Source organism: Trichechus manatus, unplaced genomic scaffold, assembly GCF_000243295.1.
Source record: "Trichechus manatus latirostris isolate Lorelei unplaced genomic scaffold, TriManLat1.0 scaffold00002, whole genome shotgun sequence".
Classification (NCBI taxonomy): Eukaryota; Metazoa; Chordata; class Mammalia; order Sirenia; family Trichechidae; genus Trichechus; species Trichechus manatus.
Genome location: NW_004443938.1, coordinates 30,307,842 through 30,333,848, shown reverse-complemented (window position 1 = coordinate 30,333,848; position 26,007 = coordinate 30,307,842). Strand labels below are relative to the sequence as shown.

The following is a 26,007-nucleotide window of genomic DNA, read 5'->3' as shown; positions in this document are numbered from 1 at the left end:
GGTGGTGGTAATAGCAGCAGTGGTGGTGGTAATAGCAGTGGTGGTGGTAATAGCAGCAGTGGTGGTGGTGGTAATAGCAGCAGTGGTGGTGGTGGCAATAGCAGCAGTGGTGGTGGTGGTAATAGCAGAGTGGCAGTAATAGTGGTAGTAGTAGTGTAGATCTGAGCTTGCCTGCACTCAGCTGTTCTGAAGTTGAAATCTTTAAGAAAGCTTGCACAAGCAAACTGGTATTCTTGATTCAAATTTCAGGCCATTTACTCAGGAAATTAGTGGAGATGTCCTGGTCTGTTTTTTAAATATTTGAAGCAACTTCCATTTTTCAGTCCAGCATGTAAATAGCTGGAAAGTCATCACTCCCATCCTCACAACAAGAAAAAAGCTGAAAAACTGAAAAATCAACAACTCTTCTTAGATCCGTCAGAGAATTGAGGTCACAGGGCAAACGACCACCCCAAAAACTGGAGATACAGGTAGATACAGAAAATCACAGCATACCAAGATCGGAAAGAGTCCTTGGACCCAGCATCAGATAGGAATAAAGATTAATTGACTAATTGCTGGAGACTGAGCATGGACTAGCTTCAGAGAGAAAAATTCCTGGAGGCCCAGCCTCGGGTGTTTACTGTTTGCCCCACTCAGAGACTCCCAGGGGTCTCTAAGTTGACAATTTTTATTTTTTCGATCCAATACAGCGTTCACATTCAACAAGGCCTCTGCCCCTTGTCTACTGGTTACAATCACATGTGTTACGCAATCACTTCTCCCATTGGTGGAGGAGAGCAATGAAGTTGTCAGGAGTTAAAATCGTCAACAGAATCACAAGCAAAGATGAGACAGGCAGGTGAAGAAAGCAGATATGACCCAACATTGACTATATGCCATTATAGGTGGATGAAAAATAGCAAGCAGAGGTATCAATTAGAAGGGAATTACTTGTCTGTCTCGGTGGACCCTGTTGATCCTTAGCAGCCATAACAATGTCTAGCAGGTAATGTATTTATTGAAGGACAACAGAAAGGTAGGAGAAGGAAGGGCTGTTTGTATGATCTATGCTTGGTCCTCATCTTATCTTGAATAGCAGTCCTCCATCTCTTCCTTCAAAACAGAAACCTAACTTTAGATTTTTTCCATGCCTGTGGCAGGCATTCAGCAAAAAGATAAATATAATAATACATCAGTACTATCCGATGATGTAATACCCATCATAGCCAGTGTTAACAATTTCTTAGACTTAACTCCATTGCCATCAAGTCGATTCCAACTCACAGAGACCTTACAGGACAGAGTAGAACCAGAAACACCTAAATGGAAGCAAAATAAAAATAGGAAAGGGTCGGGGGGAAAGAAAGTTATAGCTTAGGGGGCACTGAGCTTCTCTTAAGGGTGATGGAAAAATTTGGAAATGGATAGTAGCGATGGTTGCACAACATAATGAATATAATTAATGTCACTGAACTGTACATGTAAAAATATGGCAATGGCAAATGTTTTGTTATATATATGTATACATATTTATAGGTATATACGTATACAAACAGATATACGGGTATACATACATACATATATAGGCGTATACATATGTGCGCGCACGCACGCGTGTGTGTGTAATTAATAGATTACTTGGATATTTTAGGAGAAAATTCCAAGCTAAAGAGTCCATTGCTTTAGGCAGTTCTGATATGGGCATTTCTCAGGTAAGAGCAGAGACACTGGGCACTCAGAGGCTATGTCAGGCTGACCTCTTGTTTTGCTGGCACTCTTGTCTGGCTGTCTGTTGGCCATGCTGACAGTGTAAATTAAGGGATTATTAGGTTGACAACATGCCCTGTGCTTTTGTTTCTTTGTTTTTGTTTTCTTTGGGGACAGAAGTTGGAAAGTTGACTGGGAGGCCAGAGATTTATGAAAGAAAAAAAAAAAAGAAAAGTAGGAGGGGAGAGAAATTTGCAGTGATAGGTGTTTTCTGCTATAAGAGCCATTAGAGAATAGAAGAGTTTGATTCCAGTTGGCAAATTGGCAATGTGGGTCGAGAAAGAACCCACAGTGATGCCAAGATAACATCTCTTGAGACATGTCTGTGAATTACATCAAGAACTTCTATGAAGGATGAGTAAGTACTACACAGATAAAAAATCAATTGTGTGAGTCTTGTCCATGTATTTTAGCCTGATTTGCATGAAACACTCATGCACTCTACATACATGGAGAATAATGTATCAACTATATACTTCAAAATATTCATAATTTAATACTATAAGTAACTCAGGAAGTACTTTTAGCTGATAGTATTTTAAAGTAGCTTACCCTCTCAATTCCACGAATAAGATGTAGCAAAAAAGCTATAATGACAAGCAATACTAGAGAAATAGTCTTAGTCATCTAGTACTGCTATAACAGAAATACCACAAATGGATGGCTTTAACAAAGAGAAATTTATTTCTTCACAGTCAAAGTATGCTAAAAGTCCACATCCAGGGTGTCACCTCCAGGGGAAGGCTTTCTCTCTCTCTTGGTCTTCTCATCAGTGTTCCCCCAGACTAGGAGCTTCTCGGCGCAGGGACCCCGGTCCAAAGGACACGCTCTGCTCCTGGCACTGCTTTCTTGATGGCATGAGGTCCCCCTGTCTCACTGCTCACTTCTGTCTTTTATATCTCAAGACATTGCCTCAGGACACAATCCAGTCTTGTAGATCAGGTCCTGCCTTGCTAACACAACTGCCACCCATCCTCCCTCATTAACATCATAGAGGAAGGTTTACAACATTCAGGAAAATCACACAGTACCAGGAATCATGGCCTAGCCAAACTGATACACACATTTTTGGGGGGACAGAATTCAAACCATGACAAATATCATAGTGTGTATACTAATGAGTTTAACGTTGGGTTTGTTATCTAATCTTCTAAAACAGTTACTAGATAGTCTGAGATTCTTGTGATTTTATTGAAAAAGGATTGCAGTGACACCCACACTCCCATTGCCATCAAGTCGATTCTGACTCATAGTGACAGGGGATATTAATTGGATTAAAATTTTTTCAAATTTTTCCAAAATTACATAGTTGATTGGAAAGACATCCTTTGTGACTGTTGCAGTTCATATTTTAACAGTGAAAGGGATGAGAAATCTTTTAATGCAGGGACTGCATTTGATTTGAAGATGTCTAAGGGTCTATCTTGCTTTAAAATTTCATAATTCCTAAATTTTTTAAATGTGATAATGAACACATGGTTTAAAATGGCCTTCTAAAATGCTTATATTCAAATGATCTTTTTTCCCCCTAAAACCATAACAGAGAAAGCCTCCAACAGTGATTGGTCAATTCCACACCCTTTTCTTTGGATCAGTCCAAACGTTCGTCCTTGGGGTGCTAGGCTTTGCAGTATATAGGAATGAAGCTTTACACTTCAGCTGTGATCCAGACAAGAGAGAAATAAATCTCTTCTGTTACAATCAGTTCAGGCCAATCACTCCACAGGTAAATTTTTCTGTACACACTTAAAAACTTTACAGTAGATTTTTTTTCTTTTTTAAATGTAAAATAATGCCATAATAAGACAGGAACACCTAACAGGTATTATTTCACAAATTATTTTAATTTTCCTCTAATTAGCCGGATATTCCAGGTAAATTAATCTGAGCTGATCAAGAGTTTCTTCCAACACGAGCATCCTATGATGTTAAAATTATACTCCAGGCCTGTATTTAAAAAATGAAAATTAAGTAGCTGTTAAAATAATTAGTAGAAGATGACAGTAAAATGTGATTATATTTTCACAAATACTATATGCTTAAAGTTTTTAAAATGTTAGTAATTAAATAAGTTTAACAAATGATATTTGACTTTACTATCTTCATTATATTCATTTTATTGCTTATCAGAATTTTATTAAACTTAGACATTTTAGGTTAACCTCTTTCAGAGTAAGTTTTTTATTTTATTTTTGGTTACATGTTGATTAATTGACTTGACTAACGTATTTCTGACATACTTTAGGTGTTCTGGGCATTACAACTAGTGATCGTCCTGGTTCCTGGAGCTATTTTCCATCTTTATGCTGCATGTAAAAGCATCAATCAAGAATGCATTCTTCAAAAGCCCATTTACACTGTGATTTATATCCTTTCTGTTTTATTAAGAATTAGTCTAGAGGTGATAGCATTTTGGCTTCAGATTCACCTCTTTGGTTTCCAAGTAAAATCTCTTTACCTGTGTGATGCTACATCTATTATGGGAAAAAAATAATATAATAACATGCATGGTGCCAGAACACTTTGAAAAGACCATTTTTCTCATTGCAATGTATACATTTACTGTCATTACAACGGTACTATGTGTTGCTGAGATTTCTGAGATCATATTTAGAAGATTATGCTCTCTAATTTAGAAATGACCAGAGCTGATTGCCTACTGTCATGCCACAGTTATTTGTCAATATCTTTTACTTAAACCAAAAACCAAACTCTCTGCCGTCAAGTGGATTCCAACTCAAAGCTACCCCATAGGACAGAGTAGAACTGCCCCATAGTTTCCAAGGCTGTAAATTTTTACCACATCTGTCTTCTGCAGAGCGGCTGGTGGGCTTGAACCTTTTGACTAGCAGCCAAGCGCTTTAACCACTGTATCACCAGGGCTCCTTTTTTTTAAAATTTAGTTTTATCTTACTCAGTGAGAACCTCAACTTCAAACACCAATGTCTGTTTTTTACCTTTACTTCAGTGTGTCTAAAACTTACATCTAATACTAAATTTTAAGGCAAAGATTATCGAACAAACATTTCATTCTATTTTGCATTTGTCATTTATTTCATCAGAAAATACATATGGAACTAATGTTAACTCATGTTTGAATAGCACTTTTACAGAGTTTCCTCACTTAAAACATCTTACTCGATCACAGCATTTCATGGCCAGAGCAGCTTTTATTATCTCTTTTTCAGAGCAGAAAATTGAGCCCCAGGGAGGTTAATTTCTGTGCCCAAAGTCATACAACTAGGACTCAAACCTCCTGGCTATAAAATCATTTCTCTTTCCACTGCACCATACAGCTTTAACTTTGTGGATGCAGTTATTTTTGCATTCATGCAAAATATAACTGAAGCACATCGGTTGTGAATTAATTATTAAGAGTCATTCTACAGTTGGATCACTAATTTGAAGAAATAGAGCAACACATTTTTAATATTTTACTCATTTATACTGTTTCTCTGAAAATTTTCATATTAAATGATATGGAAATAAATAATGTTATGGAAAATATTATGCATTGTTTCCCTGTTTCTCGTTGAAATGAAGAACCCTCTGTGCCCAGAGATATCTTATCATTACAGCTTCTATATTCAAGATTATTGAAATGGAAAATTACATTTCAAAGTAGACTTCCTCAATATCTGTGAAATTATTTCAAAAACATTTTATATAAATCTAGTGCATTACTTTTTATCAGGCTGCCATACCAACAATCATCTTAATTTGATATCATTTTGAATCCTCATGTTATAACTGCCTTATACTGGTGCCTTATTAGAGAGATAAGTATAAAAAAAACAAAACCAAAACCCACTGCCGTCGAGTGGATTCGGATCATAGCGACCCTATAAGACAGAGTACAACTGCCCCATAGGGTTTCCAGGGAGTACCTGGTGGATTGGAAATGCCGACCTTTTGGGGAGCAGCCGTAGCTCTTTAACCACTAGCCACCACGGTTTTCAATCTTAAGCTTTTTTCAGCCTGTGTTCTATATGATAACTTCTGGATTTATGATTTTGAACATCACTGAGGATTTCTCCATATGAAAGCACACGAGAAAATCCAACTTGTAAACTGTTAATCACTCTAAAGAGATCAATACATTATTCATTCACGAAAATATAACTAGCCAGTTCAGAAAAAACTTTCAATTTTCTTGAAAGTTGATGTGATTAGTGTTTAAGCTTAGAAAACGCTTTGTTACTTTACCCAATGTGTCAATATAGGAAAACGCTGTTTAAAAATTTAAACTATCATTCTCATCACAGGCAAGAATTGAATTTAACGTTTCTAAGATCAAAAAGGCATCTATGGACACTATTAATATCAGTTGGGGAACTGTAACTGCTAATTCCTGAATGATGTCAAAAGCAATTCACTCTTTCATCATTTCGCCCAGTTACCAGACATTCATTACTTCCTTCCTGCCTTTCACTTTCTACTCTTCATTTTGCACAAACGGAAGGGGGAGGAAAAAAAAAAAAGCAAAACAATACGCTCTTCTTCCTCCAACCAGCAGAGAGCGCTGGTACCATATGCGGCATAACCGCTAAGTAGCTCAGCTTTCCCTGAGCTCTAACTGCAGCAAGCCAAACACAATAGGTTGTCCCTACTCAGAACCCATAGTCGGCTTTCTGTCGCCGAGCAACGAAGAGTGGGCGGGATTTGCCGTGCGCGCTCTTGCGCGCGACCTCGCAGAAGGAAGCGGAAGTGTCGGTGGCGCGCGAGTAGGAAGTGGTAGTCCTGGTGTAGAGATGGCTGCGCTAGCCCAGCTGCCCCCGCTCCCCCCCCAGTTTAAGAGCATACAGCATCATCTGAGGACGGCGCAGGAGCATGACAAGAGGGACCCTGTGGTGGCCTATTACTGTGAGTCTTTCCGAGTTGCCGGGCCCCTTCTTACCCAGTTAGGCTCCGGGGCCGACACCGCCCCTGCCTTCGTGAGGCAGGCCCCGCCCCCCTGGTTTACAGCTGAGCTTTGACCTTTGCCCCGCCCTGGGAACTCCTTAGGTTCCTGCTCTCCTCTGGGCACAGACCCTTCCCGGCCCCTCGCATGTTTGGAGAAGGCAAAAATCCGAAAGCAGCACGGTGGCCGCTACTTCTCTTGTCTTGTGCTTAAGTGTTCCTGAACAGACTACATGAACCCAAGAATTCTGAAACAAACTGCTCAAGGTTTTCTCTATAGGTGTAAAACAAGAGCCTCCTCTCTCCACAAGGGAATCCTGAGAATAACCTGAGTAGTTGGGTAATTGAGTTGTAGCCAAAACGAAGGTGAATGTCTCAAAGATGTTAATGATGTGGACAAAAGGAAGATAGACTATTTGAAAAATCTAAGTGTAAGTTAATTATGACACCATGCATGCCCATTAAAAAACGCAGATGGAGAGAATCTGCGAGTAAACAAGCAGTTGAAGTTGACCACTTATTCCTTCTTTTGTACTCAAACTGTGCTCTCCCACCAATGAGAATTTTAATCTTGACTTCTTTGAATAATACCTGGGGTTGAGACATTTGATAGCAATATTCCCGTTTTGGTCGACCAAGATACATATAATCCACAGTTGGTAGAAAACACTGATTAAATTTGTACAGTTTTTTTATTCTTTTTTTGATTTGCAGTGAAGTCGTTTCAGTAGTTTTATATAAACTTTATATTTCATACTATTATATCTCTAGCTTTACTGCAAATAAAACAAGTGAAAGAACAACTATAAATCTTCTAAAAAAGATTTTTAGAGTTGAGAAGCCCAATATAATGTGTCCTCTGGTGTGGATGTTAAAAGATCAGCTAAAGTCTGGTCCACAGCCTCTTCAGTCTCATTCCTGCCATGTTCTGCATGCACCCCATTTTCATTTATCACATGTGCAGAACCCTCTCACGTCTCCACGTTCTTCACTCTTTTGGAATGTTCACCTCTTTTTGCCACCTGGCAACTCGTTATTCAAGATCCAGCTCAAATGTCACCTCCTCTGTAGCAAGGTGTTGAACCGGAATGAAGCCCTTTTCTGTAGACAGTAAGTTTCCTTTGTGCAGTTACCTCGTTTTGTTCAAACCTAACAGCATTATTTCTATTACCCTTCTTCAGGTTCTTCAAGTAGAGACCACTAATCATTTATTCAGTATATATTGCACTTCTACCATCACTGGGCACTGGGGCTACAGTTCGTTGCTGCATTCATGGAGCTTACATACAATGTTAGGGGTGGGGTTAAACTAGGATATTGGAAAACTATTGCTATGAAGAAAAGTAAAGCAGAGAAAGGGATAGGGAATACCAAGACTAGTGGTGTAGGGAGTGCAGAGGGCATTTCGGAATCATAGTGGTCAGAGGAGACCTCGTTGAGTTGACATGTGAACAAAGGCTTGAAAGGTGTGAAAGGCAGACCTGACTGTCAACTGGGGAGTAGTACTCTAGATAGAGGGAATAGGGAGTATAAAGTCCTGAGGCAGGCACTTTCTTGGAGTACTCGAGCAAGGAGGCCATTATGGCTGGAGTGGATAGCAAGAAAGTGATATAATAAGGAGAAATAATGTAAGAGGAACCCATGTCCCTCTCTATTAACTAATCCGTATTCATGGGCACGGTATTCTGTAGACCTTCCTGACCACTTAGGGATCTGGCTTTATCAATTATTCCTTTCTTTCCTGTGTCATTATCTTCTCTCTGTAGTTGTTTCTTTCTAAACTTGCACCAGTTTCATTTATGATAAAAAACAAAAAAAAAGTTTCTCATTAAAGTACTCTCTTCAGTTGCGGCCCTGCTTGCCCAATTTTGTAGGTAAATTTGAAACAGTTATGTGTAGTTGTCTTTACTTGCTTATTGTCTCTTAGAGCCTCATGCCTGTTACTATACTGAAATTGCTCTCATCAGAGTCATAAACATTTTCATTGCTAAATCCCGTTGGCACTTTAAAAATATATTTGTTATCAACAAGTATAATAAAATTTAAAAATAAAATCTAAAATATTATTTGTTATGAGACATGCATATAAAAACATATGTATGTGTAGAGTTTAAAGAAGAATAAAATGAATTCTAACGACAGCACCACATTGGATATTAGACTTTTAATTTTTGCTCATCTGATGGGTGTGAAATGATGTGTCTTTGGAGTGAAATTTGCAATTCCTTGATGCTTAATGAGGCTGAGAGTGCCTTTTCATATGTTAATTCACCATTTGTGATTCCCTTTTGAAATGCTATTTATTTCTTTTGTCTGTTTTTTTTTTGTTGCACTGTTTGTCTTTTCTTAATCTAGATACTAATCCTGTGTTATGTATGTTTTGAATGTTTTCTTCCAGTTCATAGTTTGATTTTTCACTCTGAGTCTTTTGATGTTCAGATGTTCTTAATTTTGAAATATAGCCACTTTATCAATCTCTTCTTTTATGATTTACGTTCTGATTTGTCTAGACCTTGATTTCTTTTTGTCTACATTGCTTGATATTTGGGCCTCCTGAATCTGTAGATGGGTGTCTTTCATCACTTCTGGAAAATTTCTCTACTATTGTCTTTTCAAATATTACTTCTCTTTTATCTCTATTCTCTCCTAAAATTTTTATTACACCTATATTGCACCTTTCTTCTGTAAAGTCATTGTCTTAATCCTTTCATAATCTTCATCTGTTTCACTGTACTACATTCTATGTAATTTCCTTAGGATTATCTTTACCCACATGTATTCTATTGTTCAACCCCTTTATTGAGTTTCCACTTTCAGTTTTTATTGCTGAATGTTTTCTGTTTTTGTTTTCAAATCAGTCTGGCCACTTCTGATAGTCTCTTGTTACTAGTGATATTTTTTAAACATTCATTTATTTAAGCGTTTTAAATACACCTATATTCTCTGTGTGATAATTCCTGCAGCTGCTGCATCTGTGGGTCTCATCCTGTAACAGAAGATTGCTCATGGTAATTTCTTTTTCCGTGTATGAGCTCTAGTCATACTGAACCAGTGCTCTTCAAACTGGGGTATGCAAGTGATTCAAAATTCTCACCTTTCATATACTTTCTTTCCTAAAATTGGTTTTCCTGACAAAGCTCCTGTGGTGTCAGAGTAGTAAATTAATGTGTTGCTTCTTGTTTCACACCGTCCTATCCTCAGTTGCTTTTCTCCTGCTTTAAAAAAGAAAGGTGTACTCTCACGCATCATGAATATTTTATGGTGTTTTGCCCTGGAGGAGAAGGTGGAAAACTTTCCAGGATGTCCAGAAAAAAGGGACATTTCAAATTACTGGTGTTAGTGAAGTCCACTTTAATCAAGGTATTAGGTAGAGCTTCATGTCTTTACCTGTCTTACAGGGAAGAAAACCAAAGCAAAGAATAAGGCTTTATTTGAAAATCTCAGGCTTGGGGAAGGAGAGTGCAACTTTTTGAAAGGGGCAGGGAGAGCAAGTAGAGTTTGTCTCCTTTCAGGACTAATTGGTTATGAGTGGATCTCAGAAGAAGGAGGAATTGTTCTTGAAGCTTAGCAGCCATTGTTTGATCAGTTTGGATTTTATCATGAGGGATGCAGAAGAACAGTTTGGGGCTGAGGTCAAGTGCAAGAGGGGGTAGGGAGGATTAGCTGTGGGGACAAGCACATGGAAGGGGCTCATGGAAAATTCTGTCATTCAGTCCCTTACACTTCTACATATATCTGTTAAGGGTAATGCCAGGTTTTAAAAACTGACCTGTGTTGCAATGTTTTGAATTCCCAAAATGATAAAAGTTTTCATTAAATGACATTTACCACTTCATCCAGGCAACAAGCTTATGCATGACTCTGGGGCTTACCTCTATTTTAGAATTAGAATACAGAAATGAGATAGGTTGTGTAGGTTAACAAGTTCATTTGAATTGAAAAGTTAAGTCATACTTTTCTGAAAAAATAAGTCTGGTTTGGCTGATTGGTTTAGAATTAACATTTGCCTTTGCCAGTTATATAATATGGTAGACATTATCCTTAAATGAACTAAATCTTCTGCTCAGAAGTGTTTTGTTTTGTTTTTTAGGAGTATATTTAAAACATATGGTTTAAACAAATTCTGGGGTTTTTTTTTTTGTTTGCAAAGGGATGTTACAGTTAATATTTCAATTTTCCCAGACATTTCCCAATATCTTATGATAAACAGACCCTCCCCCCTAAAAAAACATTGCTGTTGAGTTAATTCCAACTTCTAAGAACCCTATAGGACAGAGTAGAACTGTTCCATAAGGTTTCCAAGGCTGTAATCTTTATGGAAGCAGACTGCCACATCTTTCTGCCATGGGGTGTCTTTTGGGTTCCAACCGCCAACCTTTTGGTTAGCAGCTGAGCGCTTAACCACTGCATCACCAGGGCTTCTTTATGATGAACAGGAAACCTCTGTTTAAAACAAAATGATAAATCTTGGTAAGATCTTCACAAGTATTGGGAAAATGAATGACTAATGACGGGGTAACAAATCCGTTTGTAGTTTTTAAGCAAATTTTGAAGTAGACCTAAGTGAATTATCAGCTGAGAGATTATTAAAAATATTATTGGATGATAGGTAATTATATTTTAGCCTATAACCCAGAAGGAATTTAAAGAACTTAGTGATTTTGTTGTGACAAAACGCCTTCCATTCTTGTCTACTACTTTATGTGAATGAGATTTCTCTAGTGTTAAATTCATACAAATGAAAGGAATAGAATTGACACTCTACTTCAGCCCATTATGACAGTAAATCATATTGACTCGTGTGATCTAAGTAATTATAAGGTGTATTTCCAAAAAAAATTTAGTTTTTAAATTTAATGATTATTAAAATGTATGTTACTTATGATGGCTTGATCGATTGTGTGTTAACAGTAATTGTGTTCATAATAATTCCAGAAGAAACATGTTAACACAGGAAGTTTTGTAAAAATTTAGATTTCAATTTTTATACACTTTTTGTTGCAGAGAGGTATGATAGAATAATCAAGTAAGGATTTTTGAGCATACAAATGTCTCCTTTTATGCTAAAATTCTAAGGAAATGGAAGTATGAGTTAAAGAACAATGTAAAGTTTCTGACTTATATTTTAAAATAGATTATTATAGGTACCAAATTGCTGTGGTATTAGGGTATACCACATGAAATGTCAGTTTTTCAAAGGAAAAGTAAAAACATTATAAATTGAGATGAAACATTTATATAATCAAAATATGCTCCATTATGTTCAGTTATCTTCTTCCAGTGTTATGTTACATTATATATTCCTCTTTTAAAAAACTTTTGATCTTTTGAGACTGTAAACTGCTCAGATGCTTTGACTACAGCATCTTGATTTGTTTGGAAAGGTGATAATCCATTGGAGAGACGTCAGGTGCATAGGGTGGGTGCAGCAAAATCTCATAACCTAGCTCTGTTAATTTTCGAAGAGTGATTTAAGAAGTGTGTGGTTGCGCGTTGTTGTGCAGCAGAATTGGTCTATCTCCGTTGACCAGTCTTGGCTGTTTTGATCTCAATTTCTCATGCATACGATCAATTTCCTGACAGTAAGAGTTTGCACTTGTTGATTGCCCTTGTTACAAAAAAGAATAATGGATTATGCTATTTGTAAACCACCATACAGTCACCATAACCTTTTTTTGGGTACAGTGGTTGTTTTGGGTAATGTCTTGGAGACTGCTCTGCATCTAACCGTTGCCCAGATTGTTTATTACTGCTGAACAGTATCCATTTCTCATCACAAGTAACAATACACTGCAAAAAAGGCTCATGTTTGTTGCAGGCTGGCAGTGCTAACCACACCTCTAGATGTCACAATTTCTGATTTTCTGTCAATTCGAGCGGAACTCATTTATCCAACTTTTTCACTTTTCCAGTGGTATTCAGATGGCAGGAAATAGTCATAGGAGATAGTCCCAAGTCTGCTGCAAGATTTTGAACTGTTATTTGAGGATTGCTTGCCACCAGTTCTTTCAGTTGGTCTTCGTTTATGACAGATTTTGTATTTCCTCAAGGCTCATTTTGAAGGCTCTCATCTCCAGAGCAAAATTTCTGAAACCACTGTATTGTCCACTGGTTACCAACACCCTCTCCAAATGCCAAATTGATGTTTTTCTTGGCCTCAGTTGCATTTAATGTGTTAATTTGAACTTACATAAAAGAAGTAGTTGTGATTATTCAATAGTCACCATATTATTGAGGGGCAAAAAATCAGTGCTACAATACAAGAACCACCTAGAACATGAAGTTAAATGATTATGAGAGCTAGCCTAGTAATACGAAATGGTGTAACCTAATAGCCACTTACCCTAACATGTCTAATCAGAATTCAAAAACATTTCATCTCAAATCCAGTGTTTCGTGTGGTATACCCTAATATTTACATTTGAAAGGGTAAGAATTTTAAGATGCCGATATTTGCTGTAGTACAGAAATCACATTTTTATACCTGTTTAAACTTCTAATGAAAAATTGTAAATGTGAACTTAAAAATGTGGGAATTGTGGGAAGGGCTACATTTCTATTATCTTAGAGCAAACAAATTTCTTCAGTTCCTAGAGTAAATAATTTTTTTTCTCAGCAAAAAAATATATTCACTATCTTTTTACTAACCCACTTGCTGATTAATAAAAGCACCATATTCTCTTTTACTTGTGGGACTTTCTATATTCTGTTCTCTGCCTGGAATTCCCTTCTGACTCCCTCTTAGCTTGGTAAGTTGGGTCAATCAGTCAATCCAGCTTGGTTTTATTCTGATCTACTTCCTCTCTGACGCCAACTGTTCGGTAATTTTTCCTCTGACCTTAACCTCCAGAGGTAGGTCAGACCTCACAAGTTAAAGGGTACAGTCCTCCAGACTGCCAAGTCTGCCTAAGACTTCAGATGCCAGCCACAAACTTAGGGTTCCCCAGCCCCCTCTCACTTCTGACCTGCTGGCTTCCACTACTTTGTAGGGTTCAGTAATTCTCTGGGACAACTCACAGATCTCAGGAAAGTGCTATACTTATGATTACAGTTATAATATAGCAAAAAAGATACAAATGAAGAGGTGCGTAGGGCAAGGTCCGAGAGGGTGCCTGACATGGAGCTTCCACGCCCTGTAAAAGTAATGTGTCACCCTCCCAAGCACCAATGTCTCTCACCAACCAGGACCTCATGGAGATTCATTGACCAGAGCTTTTATATTGGGGTTTCATTCTAAGGCATAATTGATTGAATCATTGTGCATGTGGTCGAACACAGTCACCAGTCTCCCCCAAGTCTGGCTGATAAGACATGAAGGGTCTTTCTAGCCTGACCAGCGCCCATGCAAGACTACTGTTAGGTGGGTGTGCTCTGGAGCCCTCAGAGCTAACAAAGGTACTTAAGTCACTTGGGAAATTATAAGGTTTGTCCCAGGAACGAGGGACAAAGACCAGATTCTTTGGGTAAAGTTCATTGTAAGACCTGCACTTGGTTAACTTACTCTTACTGATTCATCACAAATTTCACTTCTTCCAGATTGCCTTTCATGATCTCATAAAGATGATCTAGATACTCTTCCAGTGTACCCCTTATCCCTTTTAAACACCTATTTACCTTTCAGTCTTCTGGATTCTCCTGGAGGACAGGGATTGATATTTTTTTCTTTCACCACCTGTTACTTACTGGCATTCATAAATGTTTTATGAATGTCTTCTCTGTAAATAATACTAATATTCCATTAGAATGTAAGCTCTACAAGAACAAGAAGTATACCTTATATTGAAAATCATTGATTCTAGCTCCTAGTACAGTGCCTAAAACATGGTGGGTACTTGTAAATTTCATCTGTTGATTGAATAAATGAGCTATACAGTAATTCATAGCTTCCTAACATGCCATCAGTAATCAGTAAGGAAATGTAATTGTGCGGATCCCAATACTATGTACTTGATAACTATGGCCTTACTTTGTTTATAATAGGTTTTAGATTAAGTCATAGTTATCATGTTCTGTACACATTGTGCCTCCTCTTTTCCAATATTTATATCTGCTACTAACAGTTTATCTTTGACATTAAATGATCACTCCAGTGTTGTATCATATTTTTAAATTCTCACCTTAGTATTCTTATATTTCTAAGATTTTTTTGTTCCATTGGTCTTTTATTTTCCTTTTTAGTCAGGAATGGATGTTGAAATATATCAAATAACTTGTTGACTATCCATGGAAGTGATAATATTCTTTTTCTTTTATTTCTTTGAATCTTTTAATGTAGTAAGTAATAACAAAATGATTAGTTTCCTCATTTTTGAAACATCTCTCCTGGAAAGAATCCCAGTAGCTTTTTTTTTTTAAATTAAATTCTTTTATTTCGAGATAATTGTAGATGCACATGCAGTTGTAAGAAATAATGTAGAGAGATCCTGTGTGCCCTTACCTGGTTTCAGCCAATAGTAACATCTTGAAAAACTAGTTCAACATCACAATCAGAATATTGACATTGACACAGTCCACCAATCTTGTCCAGATTTCCCCGGCTTTACATTTACTCATTTGTGTGTATATTTGTGTATTCTAAGCACTTATCACATGTGTAAGTTCCAGTATCCACCACCACAGTCAAGATACAAAACTTCCGTAAGAATATTCCCTCATGTTATCCTTTTATAACCGCATCCATTTCTCCCTCCTCTCTCTTTCCTTATCTCCTAGCAGCCATTAACCTGTTCCTCCATTTCTAAAGTTTTCTCATTTTTTAAATGTTATATAAATCATAAAGTACATAACCTTTTAAGAATGGCTTTTTTTGCGGTAACAACCAAAAAATATGTGAATGGTTACATAGGTGGATATGTATGCATATACGTGTATAGGAAGGCATGTGTGTAAATATATTCATGTGCATGTAAAGTTGTATCCATAGGCATATGCATATATATGTTTGTGTGTGCTGCGTGTACAGGTACTCCCTGACTTATGACGGGATTCTGTTCCAATGTCTCTGTCTTAAGTCAGTTCTGAGGTAAGTGGAATACCTCATCTTTTTTTTTTTTTTTTTTAGTTTTCACAATTATTGCTTTTTATTATCATCAGTATTGATGCCTTTGAGTTATAGTGTTGGTGAAGAATATTGAACATACCATGGACTGCCAGAAGAATGAACAAATCTGTCTTGAAGGAAGTACAACCAGAATGCTGCTTAGAGGCAAGAATGGCGAGACTTTGTTTCATATACTTTGGGCATGTTATCAGGAGGAATTAGTCCCTAGAGAAGGACATAATGTTTGGTAAAGTAGAAGGTCATTAAAAGAGAGGAAGACCCTCAATAACATGGATTAACAAGGTGGCTGCAACAATGGGCTCAAGCGTGGCAATGATTGTGAGGATGGCGCAGGACCAGGCAGTGTTTTGTTCTTTGTACATAGGGTCGCTATGAGTCGGAACCAACTCCACGGCACCTAACAACAACAACGTTATCAGTATTTTTATAAATCCTGTTTTTATTTATTTGTCTATTATAGATATATTTTAATACATACATACAAAAAAATACACGTCTAAAAAAATGGACTACGTTTGCATTTTGTCAGTTTCGGTAATAACTCCACTTGTGGAGGGTTCTAGATCATCAGATTATCTATTTCTGGGAATAGGGATGTCATTTCTAGTCAGAAAAGTAGTGAGAGTTGTCTGTGTGGCCCCTTTATGAGCTGCAACACTGTATGTATTACATACTGTTAATGATAAGATATACCAAAAAAAAGAAGAATGGTCATAAGTGTGGTTCATTGTAACTCGAATACATTGTAAGTAGAGGAGTGCCTGTGTATTCATATACATAATAAAGCACATAGAGGGCAAAGTCATGGATACTTCCCAGACATAACTAAATACCTTGCAGAATTGGTTTACTGGGTTTGAAGGCTTAGGACTATAGTCTTGTGGGACAACTTGGTCAGTTGGCACAACATAGTCCATAAAGTTTGTTATATATCGTAGTTTTGTAAGTAGTGTCTAGGGTCTTAAAAGCTTACGTACAGACAGCTAAAATAAAATTATTAGTTTCTACTCATCTGGAGCAAGAGAAGAAGGAAACCAAAGATTTCAAAGAAGAAACTAGTCTGCAGGACTAATTGCCTACACGAACCACTGTCTCATCTGTTCTTAGACCGGAAGAACTAGGTGGTGCCCACCTATCGCTACCAACCTTTCTGACCATGGTCCCAGGTAGAATGAGAGAAAAATACAGAACAATACTCAAATTCTTAACAAAAAAGGCCAGACTTAACAGGCCCGATGGAAACTAATGGAACCCTGGAGACTATCACCCTGAGATACTTTTTAAACTTTGAACTGAAACCACTCCCAGAGGTCACCTTTCAGCTGAATAACAGATTGGCTCAAAAAATAAACAATATCACCCATGAGTACTGTGCTCCTTTAAAAAAAAAAATTAAAATATCTATATGAGACCAAACGGTCAACATTTACCCTAAAACAAATATGAGAAGGTTGGGGGCAGGAGGGCAGGGAAGCTAGGTTAATGGAAACGGAACAACCAGAATGGAAATAATGAGAATCTTGACACCATGTGAGAAGTGTAACCAGTATCTCTGAACAATATATATAGAAATTGTTAAATGGGAACCTAATTGGCTGTATAAACTTTCACTAAAAACACAATAAAATATTTAAAGGAAAAAGAAAATTTTTTTTTTCACACATTCATCCGGGTGGTATGTGTCAATAGTTCCTTTTTTATTGCTGAGTAGTATTCTGTGGCATGGATGCACCACAGTCTGTTTACCCATTTACCCACTGAAGAACAGTTTTGGCTATTAGAAATAAAGCTGCTGTGAACACCCATGTATCGTTTTTTGTGTGAACACAGTTTTCATTTCGCTAGATAAATGCTCAAGAGTGTAATTGCTGGGTCGTATGGTAATTGCATGTTTAGTTTTGTAAGAAACTGCCAAATTGTTTTTCACAGTGCCTGTACCATTTTACATTCCTGCCAGCAGTGTATGAGTGGTTCATATTCTCTGCATCTTCGCCAGCTTTTACTGTGTCCCTACTTTTTATTTTACTCATTCTGATGGGTGTGGTGATAGCTCATTGTGGTTTTAATTTTTATTTCCTTGATGACTAATAAAGTTTCATATCACTTCATGTGCTTATGAAATCTCTGTTCAAATCTTTTGCCCACGTCTTTTGGGCATGACTTCATGTCTTTGATTTTTATTGTTGAGTTTGAGAGTTTTTAATATATTCTTGCTATTAGTCCTTTGTTAGATAAGTGGTTTGCAAATTTTTTTTTCCTAGTCTGTGACTTGGCTTTTCATCCTCATGACAGGATCTTGCACAGAGAAAACATTTTTAATATTGATGATACCCACTTTATCAGTTTTTCCTTCTTTGCTTTGTGCTTTTGGTATCAAGTCTATACATTCTATCGTGTGTTATTCTTAAAGTCCTAGTCTACTCTGCTTTCTCTTGGTTTTTTTCCCCCAAAAAAAATATTTCTAAGAGTAAAACCAAACCAAACCCGTTGCCATCGAGTCGATTCCAACTCATAGTGACCCTAGAAGACAGAGTAGAACTGCCCCGTAGGGTTTCCAAGGAGCACCTGGTGGATTTGTACTGCTAACCTTTTGATTAGCAGCCAAATTCTTAACCACTGCGCCACCAAGGTTTCCAAGTGAGAGTAGTTCAGCCCTTTTTTTTTTTCTTTTAAAGTGCTATCATTTTTAGTAACAATGTTATGTTGGTTTCCTAAAGATTATTAAGAAGATTGCTTCTTTTTATTTTATATCTGAAACGGTTAAAAGGCAGCAGATTTCTTTTGATTTCAAGGGGGAAAACATCCTTGATAAAGCAAAACTTGTGCTTTTTTGTGAAGATTTTTTGTATATTTCTTAATTTCTTCCATTTTTAAAAATTTCTGTGTGAGCCATTGTTGGTATGTTTTCTGGAATATCTGCCATTTCTGCCAGATTTTCAAATTTGCTAGCGAGAAATTAGACATTTGAACTTTCCTTCCTTCTCTCACTTCTTTCATAATCAGCCAGTCATCAAATTTTTTATTGTATCTCCTTGGTTTTTCTGAAATTACTCCCTCACTTTACACCTAAGCTATTGATGCTTTAACATTCTAGCTCCTGCTTCATATGTATAATCTTTGTTGCCATGAGGAAGCTCTGCTTAGAATGCTTAGTGAAAAAAAGAAAAACACAAAATAAAACAGTGATAGATTTGACTGTGTAAACATTTAGAAATTCTATGTGATAGAAACAGTATAAATTAATTTAACCAAATTACACGAGGGAAAAACATTTCCAATAGACGAGAGACACAGGGCCAATATCCCTGATATATAAAACACACATACAAATCCATTAAAAAAAAAAAACTTCGTCATAGATAAATGGACAAAGAACACGAACACACAACTATTGAAGGACGGACTGTTGTTAACATTCAGCCTAGTGAGTAATAAAATGGTATACTATTTTTTTACCATAAAATTATAGCTTCATGCAGATGAGTATGTGGTGAAATCTTGTGAAAATGACTGAATTGGTACAAAGTTTTGGAAAGGATTTTGGCAAAATGGAATTGTAAAAGTATTTATAATCTAGTAATACCAGTTTTGGAAAACTTGGTTTAGCCAATAGTCACAGATATAGTAAGAGCTTTATGCATTTGTAACAAACTCAAAGCAGCCTAAATGTGTATTATCATGGAAATGGTTAGGTAAATTATGATATATCAGTGGATGGAGAGTAATGTAATCATTTAAACATTACAAAGCTGCTTTTATAACATGGGCAAAGTTTATATGAAAATACAGAATACAAAATTCTTTCCATATTATCACCTGAACTTTTTAAATATATATGTCTGGAGAAAAAGATTGTGGTTTTTAGGTGCATGAATAGTGTTTTTTATATTTATTTTTTTAATGTTTTCTATTTTTTATAAATGGGCGTATTTCAAAGAAACTCTTGTGGCACAGTGGTTAAAGCGCTTGGCTGCTAACTGAAAGGTTGCTGGATCGAACCCATCAGGCGCATCTCTGGAGAAAGGTAGCAGTCTGCTTCCATAAAGATTTACAGCCTTGGAAACCTTATAGGGCAGTTCTGCTCTGTCCTGTCGGGTCCCTATGAGTCGGAATCAACTCGATGGCAGTGGGTGGTTGGATTTGGGCATATTTCACACCAGTATTTCATACCAATAAGTAAGTAAAGAGCCTTGGTGGCTTAGCAGTTAAGAGCTTGGCTGCTAACTGAAAGGTTGGCGATTCAGATCCACCCAGCAGCACTGAGAGAGAAAGACCTAGTGATCTGCTCCCCTAAAGATTACAGCCTGGGAAACCCTATAGGGCAGTTATACTCTGTCACATGGGGCCGCTGAGTTGAAAATTGACTTGACAGCACCTAGTAACCGGTAACCAAATAACTAGTAAAAGTTTTATTAAAAGAAAAAATATCCTACCTGTAGTAGCTTATCAGATAAAATTTAAATATCATTTGTCACCTCTAATGATTTGAACTCTGAATCATCTTTTGTGGCTTTAAATTGAATTTCATTCCATTGCTGGAACATTATTCACTTTCATTTGTCTCCAAGCCTTTCAACATTTTATTCTCTCTGCATTGACACCGCTTCTTTCTCACACACCCGGAATCCATTTTTATCCTTAAAGTACCAGCTTGAATGTCACTTTTTTGAGAGACCTCCTCTTAAACCCCCTGTTCTTCAGGTGCTCATTCTCTGTGTCCTCATGGTACCTTGTATGGCTTTACTCTTCTTTTGAGAGTCATCTTTTAGACTAAACTTGGAAAGGTTTGACTGCTTCTGAGAGCTCTTTATTCATCTACTGTGACATGTAGTGCTAGTCCACTATAGATAATTATATAATAAGGATCAAAACCTGTTGTCATCGAGTTGATTTCAACTTGTAGAAACCCTATAGGAAAGAGTAGAACTGTTTCCAAGGCTGAAATGTTTACGGAAACAGACTGCCACATCTTTCTTCCACAGGGTGGCTGGTGAGTTCAAACCACCAGCCTTTTGGTTAGCAGCCAAGTGCTTAACCACTGCACTACCAGGGCTCCTTACAATAAAGATAGGCATTCAAAAAAAGTTTGTTAAATTGACCTGAGTTTTAAGGCAGCAGTGTTCCTTAGAACTGTGGCCATATAATTGTCACTGAATAAAGGGACCCAGACAATTAACATTTATATAGCTCTTTACACTTGTAGAAATGCTTTCTTTCAGGATACCTGATTTGATCCTCACAGTCATCCTGACCCTTCTGTTAGTAAGAGATGGAACCAGAACCTGAATGCCAGAGGCCAGGTGAAAAATAGTTGGAGATGGTTGTATGAAACATTGGTAAAAAAGAAAAAAAACCCCTTTGCCATTGAGTCGATTCCAACTCATAGTGACCCCATGGGACAGAGTGTAACTGCCCCATAGAGTTTCCAAGGAGCAGCTGGTGGATTTGAAGTGCCAACCTTTTGGTTAGCAGCCAGGCTCTTAACCACTGTACCACTAGAGCTCCAACATTGTTGGTAGAAGGTAGTAATTAGAGAACGAGTTACCGAGTGAGCAAGGGTAAAGGAACAAGTTAAGTTGATGACAAATGATGGGCGGGGAGAATCAGTAAAATCTGGTAGATTCTTAAGCAGAAGGTAGAAATGGAAGAAGGCTTGATGTTATTAACCCATTTCTGAGCTTTCATAAGCCTCTTTTTACTTCTTCTTTAATGAAACTAGAAAATATTTTAGTCCTTACTAAGAGCAGGACACTATATGATAAAGATTTTGGCTCTGCTAGGTTTAGGGCTGTAGATAAAGCTAAATTCAGAGAGATCTTTCCTTCTTAGTAAGTTTGCTGGAAGTAACTGGATATGGTTTCAAGTTTAGTTATTTTTTTTTTTTAATTTCCTCTAGGGGGTGACATTGTAAAATTAATAGACTTTCAGTGAAAGGGTATAAATGTTCTTGAGATTTTTTCATTTGTTTATTTCTACGATCATAGATTAAATACGTTTGTTTAGGAAGTTGCAAATACGTATGGTTATTTCAATTCTGAGGTGTCACAGAACATAGAGATAGAAAATTTTAATTTTGTTTAAATAAAAGCCAAATAAATGCTGCAATATGAATGGAGCTAGAAGACATGCTGAGTAAACAGTCAATCAAAAGGACAAGTATTATATGACCTCACTTACATAAAAAGACAAATGTATAGAGATTAAAGTTTATTAGTGGTTACCAGGGAGGGGAGCAAGGGGGAAAGTGGGGGCTAATGATGATGGAAAGATCGCATTGAATAAGGATTGGATTGCACAACCAATTATTGTAATTGATGTCAATAAGTTGTACACCTATAAAAAACAGAATGGGCAAAAGTTGTGTGATAGATACACTTACAACAATAAAAAAAAAAATACATAAAGGTAGTTACTGAGGCTACTTACGTGCAACCAAAAACCTCATGGGATTTGGTTTCTGGTTTGGAGGTTTAGGGTCGTGGTTTCATGAGACATCCCAGTTAATTGGCCTGACAGCGTGTTTAGTGCTTCTGTTCTACCTTCTAGTTCATTGGGTAGTGCCTGGGGTCTTAAAAGCTTGCAAGCGGCCATCAAGGGCACAAAAATTGGTCTCTATTTGCTTGGAGCAGCAGAGGAAGAAGGAGAGTTAAGAGTAGGAGGATATGGAATATGTGGCTAATTGCCTCCATGAACAATTGCCTCCTTTGCCATGAGACAGAAGAACTGGATGGTGCCTGGCTACCATTACTGAACATTTTGATCAAAGATTCTGTAAAAGAATCCTAATCAAAAGGGAGAAAATGTAGAACAGAATTTAAAATTCTCATGGACTCCAGACTTCCTAGAGCCATGAAAGCTAGATGAACCCCTGGAACTATTGCCCTGAGATAATCTTCAAACATTAAACCAAAAATATCACCTGACGTCTCCTTAAAACCAAACAATAGCTTAACTAGTAAAAAAAAAATCTGCTTTGAGTATTATGCTGTTTTAAGAACTATTTCTATATATATGAAGATCAAAGACTACAACCTTCAGTATGGATTACACCTCAACATAAAACAAAACTCCTCACTACTGGACCAGTAAGCAACATCATGATAAATGGAGAAAAGACTGAGGTTGTCAGTGATTTCATTTCACTTGGATCCACATGCAACGCCCATGGAGGTGGCAGTTAAGAAATCAAATGACATATTACATTGGGCAGATCTGCTGCAAAAGACCTCTTTAATGTGTTAAAAGCAAAGCTGTCACTTTGATGACTAAGGTGCACCTGACCCAAGCCGTGATATTTTCAATTGCTTCATATGCGTGCAAAAGCTGAACAGTGAATAAGGAAAACTGAAGAATTGATGCCTTTGAATGATGGTGTTGGTGAAGAATATTGAATATACCATGGACTGCCGAAAGATTGAACAGATCTGTCTTGGAAGTACAGCCAAGAGTGCTCCTTAGAAGTGAGAATGGTGAGACAAAGTCTCACATAACTTTGGACATGTTTCAGGAGGGACCAGTCCCTGGAGAAGAGAAAGATGTGGCAGTCTGCTTCCATAAAGATCTACAGCCTTTGAAACCTTATGGGACAGGTCTACTCTGTACTAAAAGGTTGCCTATGAGTCGGAATTTACTTGATGGCAGTGTGTTTGGTTTTAGTTTTATTTTTTATGACGATGTTTGATTGTTAAAGCATAAGCTTACCTTCTGTCAAGCAGTACAGGATTATATATACTAGGTTTCGATAAACATGCTTGATAAGTTCCTGCTTTCAGAAGTTCTCATTGGGCTGTTATGTTACATTTTTTATTTTTCTCTGGCTTGACAGGGATGGTTTTTTTGTTTTGTTTTCTTTTTTTGTTGATTTTTATTTTGGGGTGGGTTTGTTTTAATCTCAGTGAATTAGTCTGTTTTTAGAAGCGCTGTTGGCATCTTGGCAGAGCAATTCAGGATATCATGTTCTAAATGTTAATAGTGTCTCCAGATGTTATATTAACAAACAAATAACAAAAAGATAAAAAAAAAAAGGCTGTACATTTTTCCAGCTCCCTCAGAGGCCAGTATTGTTGCCGTCCCTTGAGAAGCATTGGTGTAAATAATATATGTTCATTATAGAAAACTTGGTAGAACAGCAAAGAGTAAAGAAGGGAAGCATACAGTTTCTTAATGGAAATCACAACTGTTAACATTGTGTCATATTTCCATTCATTTTTTTTTTTGTGGGCATCATTTTCTTGAAGTAATTAAAATTATATGAAAATTAAAGTCACATTTATTATCTATTGTTCTGTGACTTCAGTTGCCACTTAGTCTTCTTGGGCCTTAGTTTCTTGTTTTGAAAAAAGTAAATAGGCTAACAAAGGATTGGATAGATAAGATTCATATCAGATTAAAATCTTCTTAATCCAAGATGATGACAAATTGAACAGCCACTATATGAAGAGAACAGTCTTTTTAATGTGGTAATCCAATTTATTAGAATTTACCTAACAGAGACGACACACACACGAAAATAGACACATGAATATATTCTAAATGTGTTTTATTTTATAGGTAAAGTTGAAAATCTCCTAAATGCCCATAAATATGAGCAAATTCAAGTCTGCTATGGTGCATAAGTATGATAGAATATTATGTAACTGTAAAATTATATAGTTACATTTATTACAGAAGATGCCGACAGCCCACAGCATATTGTAAAAAAGGAAGGTGCAAACCTGTTAAATAGTCCTATAGGTGTAAAATTTGTGGGTGTATATAATTGTATGTACGTTGATATATCTCCTTCTTAAGCGGCATTGGTGATTCAGTGGTAGAATTCTAGCCTTCCATGTGGGAGACCCAGGTTCAGTGCCAGCCAGTGCACCTCATGCCCATCTGTCAGTAGCGGATTGCGTGATGCTGTGATATAGAATAGGTTTAGAAGAACTTCCTGACTTAAGAAGAAAGGCCTGGTGTTCTGCTTCCAAAAGTCAGCCAGTGAAAACCCTAAGGATCACAATGGTCTGATTCACAACTCTGTTGTGCATGAGGTCACCAAGACTCTGGGGGCTGGCTCGAAGGTAGCGAAACAACAACAAAGAATCTTAACTTGTCAATTTGTTTTTTTTCTTGCAGCACATTCTTGCCTTTTTCTGGTAATGCAGTTACAGATGTTCGGTGGTTAGGTGCTGGCGAGTTGGTTCCAACTCATAGTTACCCAGTGTACAGCAGAACGAAACACTGCCCAGTCACGCACCATCCTCACAATCATTGCTATGCTTCAGCCCAGTGTTGCAGCCACTGTGTCAGTCCATCTCGTTGAGGGTCTTCCTCTCTTCCACTGACCCTTTACTTTACCAAGCATGATGTCCTTCTGCAGGGATTGGTCCTTCCTGATAACACATCCAGAGTAGCTGATGTGAAGTCTTGCCATCCTCACTTCTAAGGAGCACTCTAGCTGTACTTTTTCCAAGACAGACTTGTTCCTTCTTCTGGCAGTCCATGGTATATTCAGTATTCTTCACCAACACCATAATTAAAAGGCATCAATTCTTCTTCAGTCTTCCTTATTCCTTGCCCAGCTTTCACATGCATATGAGGCAATTGAAAATACCATGGCTTGGGTTAGGTGTACCTTAGTCCTCAGAGTGACACTTTTGATTTTTAACACTTTAAAGAGGCCTTTTGCAGCAGATATCCCCGGTGAAATACATCATTTGATTTCTTGACTGCTGCTTCCATTGCGGGGGTGTGGGGGGTTCATTTTGGAGCCAAGTAAAATGAACTCCTTGACAACTTCAGCATTTTCTCCATTTATCATAATGTTGCTTATTGGTCCACTGTGAGGATTTTGTTTTTTTTTTTATGTTGGGCTGCAATCCGTACTGAAGGCTGTGATCTTTGATCTTCATCAGTCAGTGGTTCAAGTCTTCTTCACTTTCAGCAAGCAAGGTTGTGTCATCTTCGTAACGCAGGTTGTTAATGAGTCTTCCTCTAATCCTGATACCACGTTCTTCATATAGTCCAGCTTCTCAGATTATTTGCTTAGCATACAGATTGAATAAGTATGGTGAAAGGATACAACCCTGATGCACACCTTTCCTGACTTTAAACCAGGCAGCATCCCCTTGTTCTGTTTGAATGACTGCCTCTTGATCTGTGTACAGGTTCCTCATGAGCACAATTGAGTGTTCTAGAATCCCGTTCTTCACAGTGTTATCCGTAATTTGTTATGATTCACACCGTCCAATGCCTTTGCATAGTCAATAAAACACAAGTAAACATCTTTCTTTTTTTTAGGTAGTTAATAGCCTTTATTT

General features: G+C 37.3%; 2 protein-coding genes across 5 annotated transcripts in view; both read left to right on the top strand.

Annotated features, from left to right (window-relative positions):
- Positions 1–2,068: 2,068 nt before the first annotated feature.
- On the top strand, positions 2,069–4,385 carry GJE1 (gap junction protein epsilon 1). Its single transcript, XM_023728357.1, is given in 4 exon segments — positions 2,069–2,107; positions 3,293–3,475; positions 3,995–4,239; positions 4,241–4,385. Coding segments are annotated over 4 exon segments (612 nt in total).
- Positions 4,386–6,388: 2,003 nt separating this feature from the next.
- VTA1 (vesicle trafficking 1) overlaps positions 6,389–26,007 on the top strand; it is an 81,503-nt gene continuing 61,884 nt past the window's right edge. The window contains exon 1 of one of the 4 annotated variants that reach the window (XM_004368868.2): positions 6,389–6,612. In XM_004368868.2, coding sequence (XP_004368925.1) covers positions 6,501–6,612 — 112 coding nt within the window. In that variant the 5' untranslated portion in view covers positions 6,389–6,500. Of the gene's footprint in view, positions 6,613–7,487; positions 7,759–15,805; positions 15,854–26,007 lie in introns of those variants that run through there. The other 3 variants (XM_023729630.1, XM_023729632.1, XM_023729634.1) reach the window with 3 other exon arrangements.